Below are 27,938 nucleotides of genomic sequence, written 5' to 3' on the forward strand. Positions count from 1 at the left end.
TCCCTTTGCTCTTTATTTAGTCACTTGATATTCAGGGTAAATACTACTTTAAGATACTTCTTTTAGTTGGGTGATAATTAATTATACATTTTCCTTATATTTTTCTATGTCTTTTAGAATGACTCTACATGCTTTAAGCTGCGCAGAGGCAGGAGAGTACATGCCAGCATTTTTTCTTTATAAAGTAAATCCAGTAATTCAAAAAGTGCAATTACTGCAATTCCTTTTTTTTTCTGTATTGTACTAAGACTTCTGGCTCTTTTCACTGCTGCAGACCTGTGGACATGTCATCAATTGGCATGTAAAAGTTTCTGTTAATGGAACTCTTCTGATTTTCATCTGTAAAACACTGGAGTCAGTAAAAAAGGAAGCATTTTCCTTAACCATGCACTGGGATGGGCTCATCACCATTACTTAGACAAAACTGTTCTTCACCCAGTATTCCTCAGTTGTCCTGGTGGACCTCAACCATTTCCCAAGGCAAAGGAAGCTGCTGTTCCCCAGCTGGATTTCCCAGTAGATTGTGTGCATCCTCCCATCCTCCTGCAATGCCAAACAAGGCACATTGGCTTACAATGCCTCCCTACTTAGCCAATTTGTTTTATTTTGATTGTCAGATAAAATGAGTGGTAACTTGGTAAGCCTTGGTAACTCACTTGCTTTTGATGCCCATCTGTCTGTAGTCTCAGATCCAAAAATCTGCAAACAGATGACTCAAGTTTAATTGAAATGCCATTCACAAGATTAAGCCTTGAGAAAAGAAAATGGGTGCTAAGAAGGCTAGTAGCTCAAAGAGATGGGATTTTCAAAGGAATTTAGGCATCTTAGGTTCTTTAACAGTATTTGAAGATGCTGCCAGTTCATTTATATCAGGATATCCTTAATTACAGTTGAAAATTAAGCTTTACATCTTTCAAACTTTCAAGATGCCATTCTTCCCTCTTTGCTATTTATACCTGCATTACAAACAAGCCACTTTCCTACTTTTCCATTTCCAGTAACATTCTCTTGTGCCTGATAGCTAAAATGGAAAAAACAAACAAACAAAAAATACAACAAAAAATATCAGAAATTGGTTTTTATTTCAGTGGAACAGAGATTGAAAGTAATACTAGGAAGTAATTTGGGAAGAGATAAATAGCAGCTGCTCTCCTGATGATAAGGACTGAAACTAATACTGATACTTGGTGCATTGCAATCTGTTGTGACATATAATAAAATCTGTGTATGTTTGTCTTACATTTGACTGAGAGGGACCAAGCATTACACATGATAAAGACTTCAGAAAGAAAATTCTTTTTCAGCGTAACTTGAGAAAAGGCTGCAATCATTTAAAATTGTGAGAGGATTTTTTTGTTTATATTCTTTTACCTGGGTAAACTTTAAAAGTTTTGTGAGCTACTGTAGGCATTTAATGTGTTCAGACTCTCTGTGGGTAGTTATTTCAAATTTACTTTCAACTATAAATATTTAAAAAATTTTAAAAATATATTTCACTGCTGTAATCTCCATAAAGCGTTTTGCCAGCATGTTTATGAAGAAGGATTTGGGTTGAAGTAACCAAGGAAGAGGCACACATGTAAAAGCAAAGGCTGTAAGATCAATGGCATTGATCAGTATATGCACTTTAGTGAATGAGAGTTGGGACACACAGGCTGAAATCTGGGGACGTGTCTGGGGATCGATCACCTTCTTTTGGAGGAATGGTAAAATCAAATTTCTCGACTTCAGCAACAAAGTGAGAGAAGATATTAACTAACACACTCTATATATTTCTGAAAGATCATTTTCAGAGAGCAATGTGTTCCTTTCTGTGTGTTTTATGGTCTTGAATATTCTGTGCATCTGACTAGGTTAATTTAAAAAACAGGTAAGGACACGAGTCCTTACCGACCGTATGAAGTTCAGCAAGAGAAGGTGCCGGATTCTGCACCTGGGATGGGACAGCCCTGGATGTAGGGAATGAGAGGCTGGAAAGCAGAAACTTTCTGCCACAGAAAGGGACATGGGAGTCCAGGCTGAATGTGAGTCTGCAGTGCCCTGGAGCCAGGAGGGCCAACAGAGTCATGGGGGCCACCAGGCCCAGCGTTGGCAGCTGGGCAAGGAGGGGATTGTCCCACTCTGCTCTGGGCTGGGGCAGCCTCACCTCGAATCCCGGGGGCAGTTTGGGGAGCCATATGACAGGAAAGACATTAAACCATTAGAGACCATCCAAAGGAGGGCAACAAAGGTGATGAAGAGGTTTTGAGAAGAAGCTGTGTTAGGAGGGGCTGAGGGCACTTGGTCTGTTCAGCCTGGAGGGGACTGAGGGGAGACCTCACTGCAGTTGGAGCTTCCTTGTGGGGGAAAGAGGAGGGGCAGGCACTGATCTCTTCATTCTGGTCAGCAGTGACAGGATCTGAGGGAACAGCCTGAAGTTGTGTCAGGGGACGTTTAGATTGGATATTAGAGAAAGGTTCTTCATCCAGAGGGTGGTTGGGCACTGAACAGGCTCCCCAGGGTGGTGGTCACACCACCAAACTTGACAGAGCTCAAGAACTGTTCGGACACCGCTCTTGGTCACACAGTCTGACTCTTGGGGATGGTCCTGTACAGGGCCAAGAGTTGGACTTGATGATCTTTGTGGGTCCCTTCCAACTCTGCAGCATATTTTGTGATTCTGTGATGAGCAGAGCCTGTGTGTGTGGAGGGAAGCTGCCCTGTGTGCAGGTGTTTGCTCTAAACTGAATACATTCAGTGTGTATAGACAAGCTGGCAAATTGCTCATGTTGCAATGAGAAATGAGCTGTGATGGAAAATAAAATAGATGTTTAATTATTTCAGGGGAAAACCCCACGCTATGCATATCCTGTGTTTTCCTGTCACAAAACAAACAGAGCAACAAGCTTGACCTTTAGGCTGTTTTGATTTCTGGTGGTTTTTGGTTTACAAGACTTAAGTAATTTAAAGTTCAATCACCTGGGCTATTGTGCTGAGGGATTAACACACAGTGACTTGCATCCTACTGTCCCAGATGTCACCAGGACTAACTTCTTCCTTGCCCCTGTCTGCTTCCCTGCATACAGCCACTGCTGTAGAAGGCCCCCAAGTCATGTCATGTCAAATAATGCATGGTCTTCAGAGCTCACTGGGGGAGAGAAAACTCTGGGAACAATGTGAACAGGCACAGCCAGGCATTTCCACTAATTGTTGATGTGGATGATGGAACACAAAAGCAGAAGAAGGGAGGGGGGAATGGAAATGTGTCTTGGTGTGGAAACAAATGTGTAAAAACAGATATGCCTGGACTTGCTCACTGGGAATGCAAATGTAGCACAGGAGAACTCCCACGACAGGAATCCTCTGCTTTAGTCTTCCCCTGCCAGATAATTTTAGAAGGTTTCTTTTTTTATTTATTTACCTGTAGAGACTTCTTTGGCTATTTGGGGCTGTGGACTTAAGCAACTTTAAATTGTAACAGGTAGTTGCATTTTACTGCTGAGCTAGCTTGAAATTATCTGTTACTTTTTCGGTTCTGGTTATTTGACATAGCCTAAATATTGGAAATGGCAAACTTGAATTACTTAAAATTAAAACTTGAATTACTCATGTAACATGGCAATGGTATTTCAAAATATCTCCTGGTGAAGTAGAGTTAAATATCTAAGTAACTCTTTTCCATACTGTGTACTCTAATTCAAAACAGGGTGGAGTGATTTCCAGATCAATGGTATAAAATAAGTAAAATAAAATTACATATTTGGACTGGGGAGAGGGGGATTATTCATAGTGACAAAATAGAATTTCCTCTTGAGAACTGTTGTGCAGAAATATCTATAATGAATTTCCTTAAACTCAGAAACACAATAGTAAAGACAGTGATGAAGAGATGACCATTTGGTAGGATGAGCCTGAAAATGGCACACTTTATAGAATGGAAGCTATATGGAATTATGAGCAACTGAAAATGATGTTAGTAAGTTTAGTGAGATTCATAAAGTAAAATTAGTAGATTTATGTTTCATTACACAGTGGAAGTTTTTGTACACAGGTAAGCTACCAGCCCATGCTGGGCTTCCTCATCCCCTGGAGAAGGAAAGGTTTTTACATCAAGGAAGCAGAAAACACAAATGATGCACAGGGCACTTGCATGTTCACCTGTGCCTGAAGGATCATCCTCCCTGTGCTGAAAAGCAGATATTTCTGCAGTGAGATGCAACAGCTGCAATTAGAAATCAGCACAATGCAACTCAACTGGTAGAAATCCAAATGCTTACTTTGTCCATTTACTAAATGAATTGCAAATGTCTGACTGAGCTGAGAACTATTATGGAGGCAAGAGGAAAGGGAATAGCCAGCAGAAACACCAAATTTGTTGATTATATAATGGATCTGTCATTAGTAACTTGATCGTGCCAATGCAATTGCTTTTTCTCCAAGACAGAGACTTGTTCTTACCAGGACTGATTGAAAAGCACTCTGATTATGCCAAAGAGTGCTTTAAATGGAAAGAGGGAGATGGAAAACTATTTAACAGTAGAAATATGATTGCTGATAGCATTGCAGAAAAGTGACAATGCAGAAAGATAGCATGATTTTATCCAATCAGTTAGACTGATCCTTTTTTAGTTAAAAACATGTGAAATTCGGTGCTGTGAAAGTTATCACAAGGATAGCTGTAAGGACTGATCATAGGTCAGACTGAAAATTGAATTCATCCTATGAAATTCATCACAACAATCCATTGTGGCACTTCTATTTTGACAGGCAGGATTGGCCTCCCAGCAATTACTATTGAAAAATATTTATCATTGTAGTGTGGAAATCTGACTTCCTGGCACTGGGCTAGGAACTTCATTTCACAGTAATCTCCTGAACATCTTTCCTGACTAAAGCTGATTCTGAGCATGTTGGCAAAATATCTCATTTTCTCTGCCTTCTTCCCAATCTTCTAGTTTTCACATAAGGTTTTTTTTTATTATGTGCCCATATTTTTGTAATCCTGTGATTTCCAAAAGCCACTGTAACCTCCACACAAGTAGTATTCATTATTTAAACTTCTTTATTGTGCAGATGATGAGACATTGGGACAGATTGTCCAGAGAGGCTGTGGAGTCTCCCTCACTGGATGTATTTCAGAACCATCTGGACACAATCCTGTGCCATGTGCTCTGGGATGACCCTGTTTGAGCAGGGGTGTTGGACCAGATGTCCCTCTGTGGTACCTTCCATCCTGACCTGTTCTGTGATTCTGTGAATATTCCCTGAGCAGTATTCCTTAAGCCAAAAGCACTAGCTGCTATCTCTAGATAGCAAAACCTACCACAGAATATGAAGAAATCAGGCTCACAGAATTACATATTGAGTCTTTATGGGAAAGATTTTTAGATTTGTTTCCATTCCTGAGATGTGGGCAAACTTTAGGGGTGAATATCTCATTTTTCAGAATTTGGTGACTTTGCTTGCAGGTGGAGTACTTAGCACTAATGTGTGCCACAAGGTTCCTGCTGTTTCATGGAGGATACCCATAATTAGCATTTTAGGTGATTTAAAAATTCTTTTATATGGCTTAGGTAACCAGTTCAGTGCAGAGCATGGAGCAGCTGCACCTGCTGGAGGAAGATTTCCAGCATTCTGAGCTGCTCACCACTAGATATGCTGAGTGCCATTCTGGTGTTACTTGCCTTAGCAGGAACACTGGAGCTGCTATGGGCAGTGGGCTTGGAACTGGAGACACTCTTTCTGCACGGGGTGGAAATGTTAGGATTTCATTATGGCTCTGCAGCTCAGAGGGATGGGAGAAGGAACCACCCAAAGTATAAATGAGCAAAATATGGTGTGCCAGAAATATCTCATGAATTGATACCAAAATGTCAGTATTTTTGGTTTTAATTTTGCAATAAGTCCATTTGACGAACAACCAGATTTCTTCTAGTTGTTCTGCTGAGAGCTTTCTCTCCTTGCACACACAAATTTTACAGCTCTGCTTACCACAAGTCTTACCACATGTGAGAGGATAGTGCAAAGTGTCTGATATGAGAGAGCTGTGATGGAGATGGGGGAGTGAAACCAGGGCACTGTGCTAATATTTGTGGCTAATGCTATGGTGCACCCTCTCTGCTATTCTGATTGTGTTACAGCTGTAATTCTGTAGCTCTGGTCTAAAATGGGGAGGCAGGTAAGAGGCTGAACTCACTGTGAGCCAGGAAACCTAAAATATCTCTTTTGCTTTTGGCCAGATGCCCAGACCAGAATAAATACGTTCAGCCTTTCTCTTTCACATCCCCATTGTAGAAACAGAATACAAAAAGGCCAAACAGAAATCTGACAGACCATATTTTGTTTATATAGAGGTTTGGTAACTGTATGAGATGAAGAGGCAGTTATCAAGCTAAGTCCTGTACTTTGTATGAATTTATAACAGCCATTTAAATAAAGTATGCCTTTGTGCTCAGGCTGAGAATTTGTAAATTCAAACTGTTTTATGCGTGTTTGCATAATATATGAGGGGGGTTTATGTGTAGTACATAGACTTGCCTAGATGTTTTTCTTGTTGGAATGATCATGGTGATTTAGTTAATGTTGTTTTCTTTTCTAAGCATCATCTCAGAACTTATCACAATTTCATTGATAGAAAAAAAACCCCTTTTATCTGTCCTAATTTGTACACTAGGCCAGTTTGAGGGAAAGGCTGACGTTTCCAAGAAGCTTCCAGAAATTCCAAGAAAGGTTTATTTCCATCTGGTAATTAATTAAAAGTAGGCCTTAAAACTTCCTATTTTCCTTTCTAGGATACTCTGTTTCTCAGGCCTTTCAGCACGGCTGTCTGTGAGTCTGTGAGTGATGGTGTGTCACTTTACAAAAGTGCTCAGAAAAAGATCTGTGACACCAGTGGAGGCACAGGACTTTCCTCTGATGGCTGGGACTGGAGTTCTTGGTCTGGCACATTGGTTGGGCTTCACAGGAAGCTTATAGCTTTGGGAAGGAAATTTAATTATATGTTCTGGCAAAAGCCTCAACATTTTCTTGCTCTTTTTATTGTTGGGAATTGCATGTAAAGCAATATTTCTGTATTTTATGTATAACTTCAAAGCAGAGTGAGCACAAATGTTTGTCTCAGCAAAGTCTTTTCTAAGTGCATGTATTCATTAAGCTGACCATAGAAATACAGTCAAACATAAGCTCAGCTATTGCTGGTAATTCATTAACAGATTCATCTAAAACTTTGTCCAAAGCTTTAGTTTCTGAATCAGGTCATGAACATCTCATTTCCTCACCAGTCCAAAAATGTGTAGTTGATTTGGTGGTTAAAGCCACGTTTAGCCAGACAGAGCAACAGTGAAACCTCCTAACCACAAACTTGCTTTATCTTGAATCCAGCTGTGCTTCTCCTCCACGTGTCAGGGCTGAGGAGGAAGAGGATAACCCTGAAGTGTGGAACATGGCAGTCTTGACCCTGACACCCTGATGGCTTTGTTCTTCATCTTGAAGGGAGTGTGTAGCCCAATCCAGGCTCTCACTCCACTGACCTTTGGGTGGTTCATTACTTGGCTGGGAACAGAGTGTGTGGAGTAAACTCTGGAGCTGATACAAACTTTTGGATATGAAAAGCCCTGAAGTGCTTTGGGAGTTATGTTTTGTCATACATGACTGACATATAGATTGCTATCTGAGATATCTGTGGCAGCGATCATTAACTGCTTTGCTGGTGTTTAGCAGTGGTGGGAACATTTATGCTGGAATTCAAGGAAGTTACTTCATCTGGACTACATGATAGGGAGGGCTTTGCCAAACAATGCCAGGTGTGGAACAGAGTTTAGAGTAAAAATTCATTTTCTGAAGGAAACTGTTTTGAGATCCTGAATGAACACAAGAAGTTTACTTCTTTGTGTCTGGAGAAAAAACATGGGTTTGTTCATTCCATGTAAACTCAGTTTCTTCTCTAGCACTTTGCCTGCCTGCACTGGCTCTGGTTTGGTTCCTGGTGAACCAGGTAACATCAGTGCCCTAACTAATCTGGAGCAGGAATGTAAGGTATCAGCAGTCATTGAACTTTCAATTTTTGAATACAGGCAAGATCCTGATTTTCCCCAGTCTCATCAAGTTATCCATATGGTATTCAGTTTATCCTCTTGCAGCTCTTATCAGACAAGTGTGCCTTCTAATATCAACCTCCTGTGCACTCAAGGTTTCACTTACACCTTAAACACCAGGAGACCTGCTTTATTTGCTCTCGCCAAAGAAGTGGACTTCTGGAGGATATCCAGGGTTTTATTGAACATGTATTTGATCCAAGCATTTCTTTTAAAACTCTCCTCGAAAGAAAGCCTGGGGAAGAGCCAACATAATAATCCTAATGCACTGCCCCCTCCATGTCTTTCCTTCTGCAAATTTCTAATTGTTTAGGAGAAATGGTTGATTTAATGCTGCCCTGGAAGTATCATTATTTCTGATGTGAAGCTTGGAAAGCAAAAATTTAAGAAGTAATTTGCCTAAGACTATAGCATTCTGGAAAGTAGAGCTCAATGGCTCCCTAGTCTTACATGTAGGCTAAAAACCCATCATGCTTAAAGACCATTGAAGATAATTCAGCACTGCAGATGTCTTGGCCCACTCTGCTCCTGATCCTGCACAGCTCTGTGTGGAGCTTTCCCTGTATAAAATTATCTATAATGGGGTTCCCTTTGGCCTCAGGAGTTTACCTGTGATGAGGTCTGTTGGCCAGACTCCTGTGTCAATTCATTTACTGCCATTTGACGAAGCCAGTTTGACTCACTTGAAGCAAAATCAAAGAGGACCGTGAGCCTATGGCTCCCTGTAAAACCTCCCTTGCCTGCCATTCACTGTTGTTGTGGCTGATGGAAATAAGCCAGTGTTAAACAAGGGGTGGGAAAGCATCGCCCTGCCTTAAACTGAGTACAGCTGCGCTTTTGTTACTCGAGTTCTTTGCGAGGGCAAGCAGTGTTTTGGCATGCTCTGGGCTCCTGAAAGCACTGCTGGGGCAGCAGAGGAAGTTACTCCCACTGCTTTAAAAGGCAGGTCAGCAGAGTCCCAAAATTCCAGCAGCTGAAGCCTCTGGAGAGCCGCGTGTTCCCCAAGCCCTGGGGAGAGCTGAGGAAGAGCCTGTGCTGCCCTCACCGTGGGAACTGAGCTTGGACCTGCAGGGACGGTGACAGATCGCTTCAGAGCTCCCCCAATGAGGGTCTGTCTTTAATAACTGTGATCAAAGAAATAGGCCAGGTGGCTGAGGCAGGTGAAAGTTGGGACTGTGGTGGTGGCTGGTCAAATGCTGGAAATACCAGTGCTGTGTATTTCTAGGTGGTCTTTCCCATCCATTTTCAGGAAGTTGGCTTTTTTCTTTTCTTTCTCTGTCCTTGTTTACTTGTAATTTCACTTTTAGAGCTCTTCCTTCCTCTTTCTGGGCTTCTCTTTCAAGTCTGTTAAAAAGAAATTTCTTTAAGATTCACAGAAACAGTTTGCTTGTTTGTTTTCCCAGGCTGTTCAGTAGGTTACAAAGATAATTCCTCCTTGTTGATTAGTTTACATAGGTAAGATCCTCTTGATTCCATTTTGGAGTAATTATATAGCTCTTCATCAAAACTTGGGGCATTTGAAACTCTTAAATAAGCAGCTGGTACATTTTATGAGCAGTAGCCAATGTTCTGTATATATGTATGTGGGTGTGCCAGCACACACCCATATTTCCATGTGTATTTTTTGCATTTAATCCTTGGGGCACATCTGATCTTTTGAGAAGGACCGGAACCATGGCATCAGGGAGCGAGGATTTCTTGTGACACATCTGGTATGTTTTGATGCAGGTGTAGCCAAAGAAGATGGTTATCACACTCTGAACGTGGAAAAGGTCACATTCTGACATGTAGCCACAGGTTATGGACCAGACTCTTTCTAGATTTGGAAAACAGTTCAGAATTAACCTTTCTGAATTGTCATATATTTTTATGTTGACCCTCACATTATAGCTAGAATGTCTCCCGTGTCTGTAGCCTTTTTTCACTTCTCAGTCATTAGGCATCAGAGCTGTTTTCCTTCTGGAGATCACTCAGTTATTGGGTCTCAACAGGAGGATCAGAATTTCTTGAGTCTAGAAGAAAAATGCTAGAAATAATTATTATTTATTTCCCTTCTTCCTCTAGGGCATGCATAAAGCAAGAAGGAACCTTCTTTAACTTGGCATTTATTTCCTGCCTCCTGCAGGAAAACCCTTCAGGCATTGCCATCATATCTTCCCTGCAATAACCTTCATCAGTTTGCAAACTGCTGATGTGTCTTGCTCTCATTAGAGCTTTCCTCTAGAACATCACTCTTCTTCCCCTTCCTAATTTCCAACCTCCATTTATGCACAATAATTTTCCATTTTCTAATTGCACCCACAAAGTGTCCTTTATCTCTTCTCCCTTGTTGATGTTTATGCACCTTCTGTAACTGTGGAGAAGGGTCACACACATGATCAGCTGCCAACTGCAGAAGCCCTTTAGCAGCCAAGCTCCTTCAGTCACGTCCCTGGAGAGAGACTCTGTGTTCCTCTCCTGGTCACAGCAGCCTGGTGCTGCACCTGTTGCCAGCTGAATTAACCTTCCCTGAGCACATGAGCAGAACTGCACACATTATTCCAGATGAGCTTCTCACTGCTTATATATATCAATATGGGATTAAAGCTTTTTATCTGTTCTGGGGGCCTCCTGATGCCTGTTTTGAACTGTGCTTTATCCATAGCAACATCACCATGACAGCTCCCAGTTAACCTTTTGAGACAGGTACTCTTCAGTTTGTCTCTATGCAGCTGTTGAGTGCTCAAATTTTAGACAAAATTATAGTCCTTGAATACATAAATGAGGGATTAAGGACTAAAATCAAATAATTAAATTGAATTGATTAAATTAACCTGATTTCTGTTCTTCCACTTGTTCAGATTATCCAGTCCTTTTCATGAGAGATCCTCATGTTTCTCTTAGGGAGTGAGCTCTGTATCTTGGTATCATCACCAAGGTGCCTGGCGTAGTTTAAACACACTGTTGTTGTTTACCCAGATTTTAGGAAGTTGTTTCATGGAAAGATTTTTGCTTCTCTTTGCACTGGGGACCTGAAATTCCTTGTTGTCCTCCAAGCTGCCTGGGGTGCCAGCAAGAGAGAGCACAAGAGACTTCCCCTTTTTCTCAGCAATTTTAGCTGGCACTTGAATGGCAAAGAAAAACAGCAAGAGGATGTAAAGGGGGTAACAAGGGTTTTCTGGGTGCAAACTAAATCTTGGCACAATTTAGTAAACAATTGAGCTGTCTCCTACAGCTGTCTGGTTTATTGCTAGGCCAAAGCTGGGCAGAGTGTCACAGAAATGGCACAAGACAGACCAGGAGATCCTACCAGATTTCCTGGCCATAGTGACAGATCTTTGTGATTCAATATTATATTTTCTTTTATTTGACAAATAATGTATTTTTCCAAATTTTCCTTCTTCATCTTAATTTTAGCTAAAACTTAGCTTGAAAAAATTTATACCATAAGGGAACATCTGTCATTTTTGTTGAATTACAGCCCACTAAGACAGGAGTTGTTTTCTAAGTATTTGTGTAGCTACAGATTTTATAGCCTACAGACCTCTTGTTGCAGAACTGTGAATGAAAATAGATCAGTTTTGTGTAGGAAGGCAAAGTAATTATCTGACCAAGTTGTTAAGACAGTATTTAACAGGTTTACATGTTTAGTTAGGACTACATCTGTCATCCTTGCAGCAGTAGTATCTGTCCAGAGCTTTAAATATACAGTGGAGAGAGTGATTAGAGCAAGTGGATGGAATGGATGTTGGGTGGTTTGACTAAAAAACGTGAGCTTTGGAGCTAAACCTGCTTACACTTTGTCTCCCTCTGTTCAGGGTAACCTGCATTCCACACTTTTATTATTAATGGGGTGCATACTTCTTGAAAGGAACTGAGCAGAAGTAAAGCAGAAGTTGCTGAGATTCCTTTTCAGGGTCTTCTTCAGCTGGCTTGAGATGCTGATAATGCTTGGAATAATCTTCGAAGTTTTGTTTCCTTTTTTTAATGCTACATTTTATAAACTTTTCTTATTCCATTTCCCTTACCTATCTCCTTATATTTTAAAATTTTATTTTTGCTATCTCTTTTCTCAGTTCTCTTTGAAGGGTGTGAGCTGTCCTTTTTCAGTGGTGATATTCAAGGGAGATAAAAGGTTAATACAAGATCTGGGCAAATAATGATTCATTTTCAGCAGTGCTACCAGCAGAACTGGCCTTCAGCTGCATTGTGTGCTGTAAAACTGATGACTTACAATTGGCTAAAGCTGACGGTGGGGCTGGAACAGCTGTGGTACAGCAGGGCAGCAGAAACTTGCAGAAACAACTGGTTTTGTTAAACTGAAAAGGAATGTTGGTTTTGTCCCCTCTTGTGTAAGTAGGTGCTCTGAAGGTTTTCTTATGCTGTTAAATACCTGCTGAGAAGCAGCAGGATTTCAAGAACAAGCTGTTTGCATGTATGTAAGCCTACGTAGTGAAATGTTTAGATAATTGATTTGGTAATGCTTAAGCTTCAGTAAAGTTTGGATTTTTTTCTTACGGATTTAGATTGTGGTAAAATTGCTGGATGAACAGCCCTGTAGTAGTCCACTTATCCAGGGAGCAGGTCCTGCCCAGCCCCTGGCCTGGCATTTCCTTTGCCTCACCTGCCAAGATTCCCTGGAGAGGATGCTGCTGTCTGTCCACCCCACCCCATCCTGTGGAGGTGGGAGAAATTAAGCTCTGCTGAAAGCTGTGATAGTTTTGTGTTGCAGACTCTGGACCATACAAAATTCAACCAAGCACAAATTCATCTCCTGGCAGGGAAGCTGATTTACAGGGGCACCGTCAGGGAGGGCATTTGCTGTGCCAAGGGAACTGTGTCTGTGTAGCTCATGCTTCTGGAGAGAAACCAGCTGCTGCTCCTGCCTGTTATTCCTACCAGCTCCTCTTTCTGCTCTGCTTCTATTAGGACCAATGTTCTACCAGAGAGATAGAGCTCTTCTTCTGGGAAAAAAATATTTTCTTCTGGGAAAATACCCTGGTTTGGCTTGGTTTTGTTTTTAGCACTACCTAGAGTCCTTTCATCTGTGCTGGTGATGTTCCTGCTGCCTCCCCCGGGGCTGCAGCACGCACCCTGAAATGCGTCAGTGCGTTGCCATAAATGCTGAGCGCTTCGTTGTTCCCTTAATCCGTGCTGACTCCGGCGTTTCTGGGCATTATCGGGAAAGTGCTCACCTCGCTAGCAATTACACATGGTCCACTGGGCTTCATGTTCTTGCCTGCGTCACCACATGGAGTGGTGGTAGAGCTGGAGAGATCTTCCCTCCAAAGACAGGAGAAAACAGAGGGGAAGGAAGAGCCTAAGTGGCTCTTCTTATCAGCAAAAAAAAAAAAAAGGGGATTTGTTTTCGAAGGCTAAGCTGCTAATGCTGAATGACATAAAGAGATAAGAGAGCTGCTAAGTCTTTGAGGAGGGTCGTGGGGACAAAGTGCGCTCTCCTAGGAGGATACAAAAGACAAAAGAAAAGAAAACCAAAACAGTCATGGAAAGAAAAAGTAAGCCACTTCAAGAGGAAGCTTAGCAGAGAAGATGGGCAGCAATCAGGAAAGTTGTGATGTCAAGGAAGCCAGGGCCAACAGAGGCTGGTGAAGATCATCCTCCACATAACAGAGATAAGACCCATAAACAGCAGGAGAGAAATGTAAAAGGTAAGGGCCCTAATTTTCCTCACCTTCCTCCAAGCTATTTCACTTTAGCTGCACTGTTTGAAAGAGTTACTGCATCAGGATGGGTTGTTCCCATATAAAGTCTCCTGGCTTCCATTGATTGGTAACAAATAAGCTTCCAACACCAAAGGTAAAAAATATCTTCTACTGATGTAATTATTTCCTGAAATAGAAAAAGTATATGAAGTAGCAGAGAATATCTAAGACAGAATGTCTTTCTCAAGGGAAGGTAGTGAAGAACCAGTAAATGGGTTTGAGTATTTAGCTGGGAATTCTAAGTTACCTTCAGAAAACATAAAAAGAAAGAAAAAAATATTTGCAATGTGATGATATTGGATGAACAGCCTGAAGCAGAGGTGGCAGAAAATCTGACCTTTGCTCTTGGTTAAGTAGCCAGCAGATTATCTGTGGAATGAGAAGCTTCCAGTAAAGGCTGTGATGAGATACCTTTGTGTTTCTGATAAGCTGAGAACTTTTTCAGAGTCAAACAGGATGCTCTGAATAATGTCCAGATTGTTGATGTTGTTTTGAGAAGGACATGGTGAAAAGAACTCGTGGAAAAAGCAAGACCAGCTGACCTGAGGATTCACCAGGATTTCTGGAATAAGTGATGTCTGTTACGGAGCCATTTTACTTCATTTCCTAAGGATACCTGGTAATACTGGAAATGGAGATCTAGCACAGCACAGCCATCCACAGCCTTGTGTATTTTGGTATTTCCCCCAGATTAAGTTTATTTTAGTGGACTGAAATTTTGACATGGGCATGATCTATCCTTGCATCTTGCCATGGATGTATTTTGCTATATTTACCATCTGAGCTTCTCGTGTGCTGGACAACACAAAGCAGGGCTGCTTCAAAACATAATAGTCGACTTGTTATTAGTAGCTTGTTTGTTTGTCCTCAGGCCTATTTATAAAAACAGCCCCAGGCAGGGAATTCTGCCAGCAGTGCAACCACTAAACAATTACAGATCTTTTCTCGGAGCTGTGTTTTTCAATCTATGCAATAATTCAGCAGCAAACCGTAGTCACTGCTCACAAGTAGCCATTTTTCTGTGTGGCACTGTTTTTGTTGGTTTTTAAAAAACAAAAATAGGGTCTAAAAAGGTATCCCTGTTAATGCTAAAAAAATACAAAATTTAACTTACAAGTATTGCTGCCAGGTTACTAAAACCAGGCCCAGTATGATATGCAAAACTCAAAAACAAGTCAAAGTGGTCAAGTAGATATTAATCAAAAATTATAGATAGGCTGCAAACTTGAACAAGAATTCAGGTGACTGGTACTTGTAAAGAACCAGGCTTCCCATCTCCCTCCTGTTAGGTTTAAGAAAAACAAACAAAAAACCACCAAACCAAAAAAAACCCACCACCACCAAAACCCAAAAACAACTCTAGGGAAGAAGATGTATCTAATTTTGAAAGGACAGTGTAATGTCTGTTTTTATTGGTGCTGTGATACTTCATAGAGTTCAATTCACAAGTGTGACAGGTGGTTGATTGGGTTTGCATGGTTAATGGTGCAATGCAGATGAGAAGAACTCTTTAATTAATGGATAGGAAACGCTGGAGAACAAGTGATAGTCCCTTGGTGGCCAAAATAGGATAGAAGTTTAAACATTTGGTTTTGTTCAGACTACTGTAACAGCATAACAAGAGTATTTTGTGAAAACAGCCTGATAAACAAGTCAGTGAATGAGTCTGGCAAGTCTTAGGAAAGGTGGGAATGGTCAAATGAGATTTTAGGGGAAGTCCTCTCCAATGAGATAACTTTGCACAAGGCTGGGTCACTTCTCTGTACAAAGTTCAGAAGTCATGAACCAGAACATCTCTGCTTGGAGAATGTGGGTTTGTTAACCAGATTGGTTGTGTTTCAAGGGTTTGAAATGTTCTTTCTGCACTTGAAATATGTGTCTGTGTTTGCTAGATATGACGCAAGGTTTTGGCAGTTTTGCATTTGATTTATAATTTAAGCCTTAAGGAAGACCTGTGATTTGGGATTTAACCCCAAATCACTATGAAACTTGTTAGGTGTTTAGATATTGGGTTTTAAAAACTGTTATTTTATTATTATTTTACTTTATTCTTCCTTGGAGGGAAAAGAAAGCTAATCAGCCTGGCTGCTACCACAGAGAGGTGTGGCAGGGACAATTTGTTCTTAGATAACTTAGGTCTGCTTATATAAATACACCATTCAATCCCTCTATTGATGTCTGAAGATTGAGGCAAATCATGAACTAGCTAAAAAATCAACTGCTGTGCAGAGGACAAGGGCTGGAAATGCAGAAACCCAGTGTTTTCCTGTGTACCTGTGAAAATACAATCTGTTAAAGGTATGACCGAAGCAGAGCCACTGCATCTCCAGGATGTGCAGCAAATTGGAGGGATATGGAGCATGGCCGTGGAAGCTCAGCATCATCTGCTGCTTCTTCTTCACAGCAGCATGGGAATGTGCTTGAGAAAGTTTGTATTTTAGGAAGCAAACTCCATCCCTGTTCACTCCTCAGGTTAATGAAGAAAACTCAAATATGTTGTGTTTTGGGTGTCATGGCTCAAAATTGAAGTCAACCAGTTTCCATCACTGGAAAGTGTCTATGAAGTGTCTTGAACTAGGACGTATGGGAGAGGGAGGAATCCTGTAGCATTTGTAGAGGCTTTTCTCCTATGACTCATTTACTTTCTCAAATGCAAACGAATATATTATATTGTATTAAGGAGCAGATGCAGACTTTAACAATAAAGTTTTAAGTTCTGCAAAATTAGCAACCTTTTATCTTCTTTTTTTTTTTCTTCTTTCCATCCCCTCCCCCCTGCCTTTTGCCTTGTCTTTTTAGAGTTTAAAAATGGGGAGCAGCAGAAATCTGGCTTTCAGTCTCAGTTCCTCCTTTTTGCACAAGGCCCCTGTTGGATTGCCCTGATCTCCCTCCCTGCAGATTATTAAGCCACTCTTCTTATAAAAGGTTAAGATCTGATGGTGTTGAAACCTCTTGTTTACAATCATTGCAGAACTGTAGTATGGAAATTTCCATCTGCAGCAAGATTTAAAAAAAAAAATCCCTGCTGTTTTTGTGAACTTTCGGATCCAAATAAAGAGAGAGTGGTTGAATCAAGCATGTTAATTCTGACTAGCACATACAGTGTGTTCAGCTAAAGAGGTCTAAGCTAATACCCCTATACTCTGAAGAAATTACCTTCTGCTCCTCCAGGAACCACAGTCTCACTGGCAGAGGTATCTAAACTGCTCTGATTGTATTGAGTCCTCTAAAGTGCAGTGCTGCCTTCCTCAGGGGGATATGATCAAGTTAAGAAATACTGACTTTGTTGCCAGCAGTGGGTAATTTTCTTGTTATTTAGGTCTTTCATCTGTTTGGGTAGTGACATGTGCAAGGGTGTCAGTACTTTTGGAGAGTAGTGTTCATAGTGCAAGATGCCTGTGACAGATTGAAGTCTATGATTTGATTGTTTTGGGAAGGAAAAAAATGACTTGTGGATCTTACATGCCTTTTGGAGAAACCATTTAAGTTCTCTAAAAGCAACAGCAGTGCTGTATTTCACATACTGTGTTCTATACATTTCCAGTATTACAAGGGGTGTGATTTCACAGAGAATTTGGATTTCCCGTATCAGTTCAGAGCACACACAAATAAAGCACCCATTGCCCTGCAGCCACAGCTGCCTCTCCTGCTCCTCCCACAGCCCAGCAGGGCAGCAGTTGTGCAGTGTTTGCATCGGGCACAGAAATGCACTGCTTGCATTTAAAACTTGTTCTGAAGACTCTGATATTTCCTCTTAACACAGCAACAGTAATTTAAATTCTGGGCTTAAGTTCCTGGCAGAAGCAGATGACAGAAAGCAAACTTCATGACAAAATGCAGAATTGTGGTTTTGGGAAGAGGTTTTTTCCTAAGTTGATGCATTTCAGTTGTGTACATGTGAGGCTTTGTCACTGGGCCAGTCAGAGAAGGAGCATTTGATACATTTGTGAAGCTGCTCCATCGCTGCAGAGAGGCAGGAACTGACTGGTCCCTTTCTGGTGGGCTCACTGGAGCACCCTTGGCCCCTGAGCTCAGTGATTTCAGCATCTTCAGGCTGCTCTAAGTGCCCGTGTTTTCACATGAGAGCAAAACTGAGGGTGTTCCACTTCCTCCTGTTTTTCTTTTGGGACAAGTTATAATTAATCTCCTCTTGCCTTTGTGAGCCCTAAACCAAAGCACTGCATAAGTAATAATAATTAAGGTTAATAATTCAACACTACAGTGATTTATATTTTCAGAGGCCTCTACCAGCATTACTCTGTTAACTGTCACAACATTTCTGCTGTAAATGATCTTTAGGTTCATTTTTTATGTGGAGGAACCTTTTGCTGATGTGCAGGGCTGTGTTGAAGGCATGAGGGGAAACAAATGATGGTGTTGGGATGGATTCCAACTAAGCCTTTTGCCAGAATAAGGCAGGATGGCTTGAGTTTACCTGGCAAGGGAGAATATATGATAATGCATAACCTGTGTACCTGCTGGGAAGAGCAGGCATCTCCCCAGGGCATCCAAGGGGGCTGTGCTGTTGGTGTTTTCAGCTGTGCTCTGACAGCTGCAGGTGCTTTCCTGTCACACAGTGTGGAAGGTGCCTGGCTGGCTCTCTGCTGTGTTGCTCACTTGCAGAGGGGTTGACCTTGTGCTCATTAACTTGCTGGTGCAGGGCACGCTGGAACAGTCAGGCAGGATTTGTCTGGGGGAATGAGGAAATGCTGTAAAAATCAGGATCAGAATTTGCTTTTAATCTGACTGCCTTTGGGCTGCCAGTCTCCACGTGAAGCATTATCTGTGGCACAAGGAACGCTCCAGTGATTGCTTTTAGTCTGCTTTGGGGGTATTTTGGTCATGGAGTTGTTCCCCTGGCAGAGTCCCTGTGGTAAAGGCAGGTGGACATCAAAAGGGAGAATGAGGATATGCAGAGGAAATGTCAGTGTGAACAATATTCCCACCTCAGCACTCAGGATCTGCATCTCTGGATCAGGTCTGCCCTGTCTCAGGGTACTTCTCTAAAGGATGCTCTGCAAGCTCCTGTGTGTCAGGATACCACCCTTATGCCACTATTGAAGTTGGGCCATGGTCACTCCAGCTTCACCAGTAGTGGGAAAGGCAGTGAAGTGGGAGGGAGCTTTCTGTATTCCCTGCTATTTCTAAAGTCACAGCTTCAAAATCAACAGGAAAATCCATTTCACAGCCTTTTTTCCCAGACAATTCCATTGTTTTTATTTACATCCACAATCTTCCTAGTTTGTATAGAAAGAAAAATCTACAGTGAAAGAGAGACTATCTTAAAAATAAGAAAAATCCCCCCAAGGTCTGGAGGAGATCACAAAAAGTTTTCCAGTTTTGATTGTTGCAGAGAGATGCACTTGTAAGGTACATCTGGGTCTGCTTGTGTGGCTTTGCCTGGTAAAACAGAGGCATGTCAGAGGCAGAATCCTGGCAGTGGTTAAACCAGCGGGGATTTTGCCAGTGATTTTAATCAGAGCCAGAATTTCACCCTAGGTCTATAATCTTGTGTAATCTCCCTTTGAAGTCACATGGATTTTTAACCAATGTGTTATGTAACACCAAAACAGTTCACTATCCACCCAATAATGTCTGTTTCCCTACGTAAACGAAATGTTCCAAACTGTGTTTTCCAAAACCTGGGATAAGGTTGACTTAAAAACCTTTCCCCCCTCTGAAATATTTATTTTTGTGAAATATTTGGTGTTTGTAGAGTCCCTTTGAAGCTATGGCTGTAGTCTTTTTTAAACTCCTTGTCTGACCTTATAGCTAATCACATTTAAAACTTGATGTTTGGGATAAGATTTATGTAGCTCCCTTCCAACCTGAACTATTCTCTGATCTCACAGTCCTGCTTTAGATCTTAGAGAAATGCCTTTTAGGCTCATCTGCTGATTGAGAAACTGATAGGCAGCTGGAAACAGAGTTTGTCCCATTAAAATGAATAAAATTATAAACACTAATAATTCCTTGTAAGATTTTGAGTTTGGGTTTTTTTCTCTCCTTATTTGGGGTCTGTTAGCCAAAGACCAGCTCTAATGAAACCTGAGGAAATTCCATTTCCAGCTTATGTAGCCCCAGAATTTCACTCTATCATCAATGCAACATCTGGGATTTTTAAGACTGCAGGTGTGTCTTGAGCCTGCTGAACTAAAAGAGAGAAGGTGATATGAAGATATGTTCAGTACAGAAATAAAATACTTCCATGTCAAAGACAATTAGAGAAGTATCACACAAAACCACTGTTTGGAGACAAGAACCCCTATGTAATTTTGAAAGGAGTTGTTTCTTTCAGATCTTAAAGATTATGAATATTTGGATTTTCAAGACAAGAGTGGCCAAAGCCCAGTGCACCCTGGTTGAAGTTCCCTGTTGACCCTACTTTCAGTAGGAGCTGGATCTAAAGACTTGGAGGTTCCTTCCCCTTTGAATTGTTTTATGGCTTTGAATCATGCACAGATCTCCTTAAATAAGCATTAGTAAATCCTTGTCAAAAACAGACTATAAATTATCAGATGACAATGCACAGGTTGTCTTTCCAGTGCATTTTGGCTTTAAATTCTCTGTTTACACAGGACTGAAAGCTGGATTTTTACTTTACTTTAATAAAAGTCAGAAGGTGTATCAGTGACAGGGGCAACTCTTAATTCCTGACCTGATGGCCTGATAATACAATCTTCCAGGACTGAGGAATTGTAACCTACATCTGGGAAGATTTTATACTTTGCAACAACAGCATCTTAATTCATGTGATAAACGCCAATAACTCACTTCTTGAAATTTATGAAAATTTAATAAAGAATAAAAATTGGTTACAAAAAAAAATTAATACAATAATAAAAGTTTAAAAAGTTTTCAGAGACAGGACAAATAATGAGACAATAAGAGCAAAGAAGGTAGCCCGGGTCTACCGTCCCCCCTCCCTCTCAGACAAAGGCTGTGAAGGAGAAGGGCCCTCTTTGGGAGGAATGTCCCCTTTTTGAAGACCAAAATTTCACGATTGTGCAATCTTTATCTTAAGACAGACCCGTTTGCCCAGAGTCCCCCTTCTAATCCTGGGCGTTCAGGAGTTGGGCTTGACCAGGTGGTTTGTGTGGATTCAGTCTGGGTTGACCAGGTGGCTTCTGTGGATGCAGGGAGATATGCCTCTTGTCTTCTGAAAGTCCTAAGGGGGGGTCTCTTCTTCTTGTTGTAACTGTTACCTCTGTTGAGAAACACCTCTGGGCCTCTCCTTTTTTTTTTTTCCTTCTTGAACTAAAGAAAATATCTTACACACAATTCTTTTATTACTAAAACTTAATGCTAAAAACTACATTTACTATATTATTCAAATGTCAATACAGCATAACTTTTCTACCTAGCATTATTGTATATAGTAAATATCTGCATAGAGCCACACACACAACAAGCCTTTTTCACAATTCACAAGTGAAATTGCTGTTGACCTGGTTCATATACACATATTTTAATTTTAAAGCAGTTAAGGAAAACTTTCTGGCTGTATTAATCTATTTTTATTGTCAGTTTAATGAGTTACCTTTTTTACCTTATAGCAGTACCTTGGTGGTTTGGCTTTCGTTAAAAATAACCGGCTGACAGTTCCTGTTTCTTTGTGCCTTCTTGTGTGATTTTTATCTTATTTTTTTTAACTGTTCATTTCCTTTTAGTTCTTTTCTTGAAAAAAACCCCTCTGCCATTGCAGATCAGTCAGGTTTGAATGAATTTGCAAGTATCTGACTCAAGCTAAATTTGCTGTAGAGCACATCTTTGTAAAGCCATGAATTTTCTTTGTTGAGGGTTAACTATATAATACTTTGATTTGAATGTTTCAGCCTGGGAATTGTTTCAAGTGGTGGATTAAGAGGTTTGTTTAAAGTACTTAGGAATGCAGGATTTGCAATAGCAGGTGAAATAATTTGTCAGTTATGTATGGTAACCTGCCTCCAGCAGTTGTCAGGCTCTGAGGCCGTGGTGAAAATCTGTTCTTTTCCTCAGCATCCCTTGTACAATTACTGGGCTGGTTACTTGTGTAATGCAGTATAGGATAAGTGTGGGAAAACAGATTGTGCTTTTAAAGAATAATTAAGCTCCTTACACTGCAAATTTGACCCATATTTTAAAATTTCAAATTTGGTACAGAAAGTTTCAGACTGTGAACTTGGGTTTTGTTCCCCTCCCCCCAAAAATGGACAGCAGGCTTTACCCAGTTTTCTAACTTTTCTGAAGTAATGTGTTTTTCTATAGAAGTCAATATAGTTGAAAGAAAAAGAATGCATTAGGCTTAGTGATATATGCAAGAACTACTTTAAGAAAATAATTGGTAATCAAGAGATGACCAGAATTACAAATCTGTGAATCAAAAGTTTTTTAGGCCGCATAATAAGGGCCGCATTTCTAAATAAGAATATGACCAAGGGCTCAGTACCACTTCTGGGATTCATCATTGGTAACCTGAGAGTTAAAATCTGCATCTGATATTTGGGAATTGGGGGCCAGAGAAGCACTCCCTGCTGTCATGACTGCCAGCCCTGACCTGTCACCACAGTGGCCTTTCCTTATTGTCATCCTGAAAACTGCTTTCATCAGGGACAGAAAGATGGACATATAACAGTATAACCTCTCTGTCTAACTCCCAAATGACAGCCAAACAGGAGGGTTCAGGGATTATTTTTTCCCCATTTCTCTTTATTTTGTCTTTTCAGAGAGTGCAGGCTGTAATCAGTCATGTGGCTTTTCTTTTGCATCATGACTGTCAGCACCTGAAGGAAAATCTTAAATTGCCAAGCACTGCTATAAATTGGACAGGTTGCTGCATGGCTGGCTGGGCATTGTACCGTGCCTGTGTTTCTCCAGCTAAAACAAAAGGAATGAAGAATTGTGTTGAAATGAAAGCTTTACATTTCTGGCTGCTTTGAATTCTCTTTCTTCACTTCTACATTTGTAACAAAACCCTTTTGAAGACAGTGTTTACTACTTTGATACTAATCAGGGCAGCGTTTCTGTATCTTGAAACTCCAAAACTTGCTTAATTATTAAATGTCATACTATGCCAGGGTCATGTTTCACCCTTGCACTCTCAGCAACTCTTTATTATATAAATATTTTCACAGCAAGCTCACTGTGGTGGAACAGGGCTTTCCTCAATGTTACCCAGAGAGCGTGTGAAGGAAAATCCATGAGCAGCAAAGCAGACAAGGACAGTGCTGGGGCTTGGTGTTACTGAAAGCCAGTTCACCTCTTCCAGCTCCAGTCTGCAGGCAGTTCCATAATCCATGAGAAGAGGAAGCAGGGTGTGTTGGCTGAGGCACATTAATGAGTCAGGAAGCTTTTTGCTCTTGAGCCTGTGACTGACGACTTTACGGGCACTCTTTGTGCTGTGCTCTTAGGAAACTAAATGGAAAGTGCTTTGGGGTTTTGCAAGAATGCTTAGAGGTAGCTGAAGTGTTTGATGAACAGCCTGTGTGGAATCTTAGCCTGCTTGGAGCATTTTGCAGAGTAAATACAGCATAAAAAAGGAGATCTGATCAGAAAATCTGCTTGGCCTGTTTGTGAGTTGAACCTTGCACTTTTTCTGGAGCTCTCTTTCCTTTCTAGCAAGATCCGTGGGTCTTGCTGGAGGGAAGGTACAGTTTCTGCTAAAATAATGCCGTGTTTGTGGTGCCAAACAAGAGGACTTGAGACACTAAGGTTGGCATCTGCAACGCCTTGTCCATTCACAGTGGGAGCAGAGGATGGCCTGACTCCTGTCCACCAATCTCACCTGGAGTTCTCAGTGCACAGGGAAAGTGGATTTGATGTGTTTGAAGGGGCAGGAATGGCTATCAGTATGTATGTGTTTGCTCATGTGCTTTAGAGGTTATTTTCTTTGTTAATTATGTTATTCATTGAAAACTATAGATTTTGCATAGCGTCCCATTGGTGAAATGTTGTTTGGTATCACAAATTGAATACCTAAGCACTGAATGAAAGGAAAAAAAAATTACATATTTTGTTCTTGTAAGAATATCTAGAAGACTGCAGCATGTGAGAGGGCTCTTGGGACACTTAAAACCAGGACTATTCAAATATATATTTTTCTTTCCATTTGTTATTTGGGGTGAAGGGAAACAGATCTAGTGTGACAAAAACTGTATTTCATTCCTGCTGTGAATCATCAGATTGTCTGTCGTGGGAGAAAATAATTAAAACTAGAATGGATTCAGCCTTTATGAAATCAAAGCCAAGCTCTCAAGCCCCATTGTTGTGACACACCCTCTGGAAGGTGGCTTTCCATTCTGGATCTTAGGAGGTCACTCAGTCCAGGCTCTTGCTTTACAGCAGGGTGGGTGTAGCTGGACTGGACTGAGGCCATGGATGGCAGATAGGTCACAAAAATCCAGCAGGATCAGTGAACAGAGGGAATGGCTGCTAAAGCAGCAGATGGTGCTTCCACAACCAACCCTCCCATCCTGGCCCTGCACACACAGATGTTCAGGGGAAGCTCTGCCTCTGCTGAATCTGGATGGGAAGGGGAGATAATGCTGCAATTTCCCTTATTCAAGACAGCCCTTTCCATGAAAGTGGAGTGCATGGGATGCTACAAAACTTAGATGCAACCTCCAAAGCTATCAGACCATCTCTGGCTAAGCTCTTTTTGATAGAAGCCCTTACTAGAAAGAACTACCACCTCCCAAAGCAGCAGGTTCTCCATCATCCCTTGGCTGTCTTTTAAACTTTGTGGTCCTTTTGACAGGAAATTATCCCTGCTGTCCAAACTAAAACTTACTTCCTGGAAATTAAGTTAATTTATCTTTGTTCTTGGTTTAGTGACCATGGAGAGTATTTGACCACTGACGTATTTATTATTTGTTTCCTCTTTCCTAGTCTGGGAGCCTCAGTTCTATCAATACATAGACTGTTTGTGATAATCCTCCTCTGGTTCTCTGGACTGCTCCATTTTGGAGCACTGTGTTTTGAAGATGCTCTGGTCAAACAAGATCTAAAATCAGACTCACAGAAATCTTATGGAGTGGAAAAATTGCCTGTAATGCTGTCTGACAGCTCTCCTAATGTACCATTTGGATACATTTGGAGTTTTTTTGCAGTTTCATGTCACTGACTCATCCTGAGTAGTTCTCCCTTTTAGCAGCCTGGCTAATAGCCAGCTGTTCCCTGCTTCATATTTAGGTGTTGTCTCCCTTCTCTCTCTAACCTGTTGTAGTTTAGAGTGTTTCATTTCATGGATGAGGATCTTTTCTTGGTTTGCAAGATCACACTGGTTACTTCTACTGTCCCTAAAACAGCTGAGAAATCTCATACAGTCTGAATAAAATTATTTCATCATTACTATGAAGTATCTTCTCAAAACAGTTATCCAGATGATAAATAAGGCACTGCCTACAACCAGACCAACAGTGATGCTAAGCAGGAGATTTCCAGCCTTAGTGACAAGTTACTAATTCCCCTTTTGAGGGCTTTCTGAGAGGGGACACTCCCACAGTGATTTTATATCTGTAGCTGATTGCTCTAATTTGGTTATGAGAGTGTCCTAGGTGAGAACATAAGTTTTACAGCATTCAAGGCATATCACATCTATTCTTCCTTCTTGATCCACAGGCCTTTAAAAAGCTGCTTCAGATTATATTAGATTAGTTTGTAGGAGTTGTTATTTGTAGATTTATTTGAAACCTCCCTGTGTAAGATATTTATCTTACTGTCATATGGCAACAATTCATTGGTCCTCCCAGTATTCCTAAATGACAGGATAATTTTGTGCCTTCTACTCATGTAATTCCATCATTTAGATAATCAAAAATACCAGTCTTAGAGAAGAAAACATCAGTGCAGTAACACTTTTTTAATATATATTTTTGGAAACTTTTGTTTACTGCCTGTATAGAAATTGAGAAAAAAAGAATGAAAGATTTTCTCTGCAGACCTCAGTGGCCACGTAAATGACAGTATGGCTGTCATTTGAGTGGGCAGAAAGTGCTTCTCATGTTGGTGGAGAGCAGAGCATTATTTTCTTTGGAAACAGAAGTGTTCGAGAAGCTTCTAGACATCCTTTTTTTTTTTCTCCTTCTGTGCTTGAAAATGACCAAATGTTGTATGATTTATTATTATTTTGTGTTATTGTTGCCAATCTTAGACTGCTCTGTCATGCAACACAGAATGCATCTCTAGAAATATTCTCTGCTCTGACATCTTACAGCATCTGTGTGTAGGCAATTTTTTCCTGAGTAGCTTTATTTTTTAAGGTTTGAGTAATACAAATGTGCCATTTTTAAGTTTTCACAGGTAAACACAGTGACAGTCTTGAAAAGACTCTGCTGATTTGTGACCTGGAGGGTCTGGGATGGAAACAAACCTAGGAAGGGGCTCTGGTGAGCAAAGGAGAGGAGAGCAGTCCTGTGCTAAGCAGGTAGGAAAAGTGGGGTTTGTGGAGCCCAAAGGTCACTGTGGAGTCTTTCCCTGGGTTGATTCCAGCTATTTGTGGTTAAAAAACCCCTAAACAAAACGATCTCAATGCTTGGCTGGTAGTTTGAACAGTAGTTTGAACTGCTTGTGTGTGTGATATGAACTGCAGAGCTATCCTGGCTCTGAAAGCTGTGTCTTGCTAATCAAGAAGATTCCCAAAAAGCCATTTTCCAAAATCTGCTGGTCCATTTTTTTCATCTTGACAAAGAAATAAAGGGCATGTGTATGTATTCATCTCTCTGGGCAGTTTCTCAGCCTTCACTGAATTATGAGCTTTTATTTTAGCTTTTTTTTTTTTAAGTCCTTAATTCTGTAACAGTCCCTAATCCTCACCTTCCCAATTATCCAGGTGTGACCATTTTTACTTTTAGAGGCAGCCCTGTTAGCAGCAACTCCAAACACATGATGTTTAAATTTATAAAAAGAAAAAAAAAAAAAAGGGGCACAGAAAGAAAAATGTAAGTACAAATAAACTTGCTTGGGAAAGAAAGCAGCATCACCGTGGGCAGTAAAGAAGCTGTTGAAGAGGAACAATGTGGCAAACCTGACATTGATGGGATTTAAAGCTCTAATCACTTTCTCTTGCACATGAGTCTCGTATCTGTTGTTAACTTTAATGAGACTTATGTGCCAAGCCTGCAAGGAGAATTGGCCCTTAATTGTCCTCACTGCCAAATTGTTTCATTAGGAAGTATTTCCATGTCTTCCTGTGGAAGTTTCAGCAGGCAGTACTGACACAGACACAGCGCTGGCAATGAGGAATTCTCCTCGGATCTGGGAGGAGAGAAGGGAGGAGGTGGGAGAAGATCTAAACCTTGTGACCTCCTGCTTGCTCCTGCAGTGACTCTGCAGGAATGGCTTTCTCTGCTTTTCTTTCCTTAGCTTCCACAAAGGAGAGTCATTTGTCCCTATCTCCCTGATGGAGCTATTGGGAGGATGAATTAAGACTGTAGAATTCTGGGCATGAGAAGTTTTATTTAACCCCACCAGCATTTTTCTGAACTTTGATGGTAATCTTTGCCCTACAAATATTGTATGTGATTCCACAGAAATGAATGCCAGGTGAGCAGCTTCACCACATTTTGCAGTGGCTTAATGGGTATGTTTATAGTAATGATCTTATAAACCCAGAGTAATTGAAGAACAAGACACAAATCAGTCGCAGCCTGGAAAATCCTAATTTGGGGCCACTTTCTGCCTCCATCTGCATAACATTTTAAATTTGTTGCTTTTCATTTTCATGCTAATTTACCCTGTGTGTTTCAGAGACTACTTCAGCCTGCTGGCAGCTCAGGAATGGGAGCAGAGCTGCTGCTCCTTGGCAGCAGGTGAATGCCTTGGCCCGTGAGGAGCCGGCAGTTCAGCCTGCAGAGCTTTTCTGGGGGAGATTCCTAACTTATTTTCAAACTTCTGAATAGCATTTTGGCTTCAGAGTTTCCTTCTGCTCCCAGCACCCTGAGGGTTTGTCTGCTGGCCTGCCTTGGCTCCAGAATTCAGATCTTTTTGGCTTGAAGGTGGCATTATTTAGAAATTACTCAAAAACCTTTCAACCATGTAGGATAAACAAAGAGAACTGAATTACCATTTTAAGGTGTTGAGGTATTACAGGAAGGTAGGATGTTTATTCTGGAGTTGTTCTTAGTTGCCATAGTTGATACAAATATTCCTTTAGTTTTATGTAATACTATTTGTGGTCAAAAATATT

The 27,938-nt window shown here is 40.9% G+C and overlaps 1 protein-coding gene across 3 annotated transcripts in view; it reads left to right on the forward strand.

Annotated features, from left to right (window-relative positions):
• PRKAG2 (protein kinase AMP-activated non-catalytic subunit gamma 2) overlaps window positions 1–27,938 on the forward strand; it is a 211,369-nt gene that overhangs the window by 9,045 nt on the left and 174,386 nt on the right. The window contains exon 1 of one of the 3 annotated variants that reach the window (XM_063416278.1): window positions 9,161–9,181. The exons of 1 other annotated variant lie outside the window; for it this stretch is intronic. In XM_063416278.1, coding sequence (XP_063272348.1) covers window positions 9,176–9,181 — 6 coding nt within the window. In that variant the 5' untranslated portion in view covers window positions 9,161–9,175. Of the gene's footprint in view, window positions 1–9,160; window positions 9,182–26,096; window positions 26,178–27,938 lie in introns of those variants that run through there. One more of the 3 variants, XM_063416259.1, reaches the window with a different exon arrangement.

This window comes from Prinia subflava, chromosome 1 (assembly GCF_021018805.1).
Source record: "Prinia subflava isolate CZ2003 ecotype Zambia chromosome 1, Cam_Psub_1.2, whole genome shotgun sequence".
NCBI lineage: Eukaryota > Metazoa > Chordata > Aves > Passeriformes > Cisticolidae > Prinia > Prinia subflava.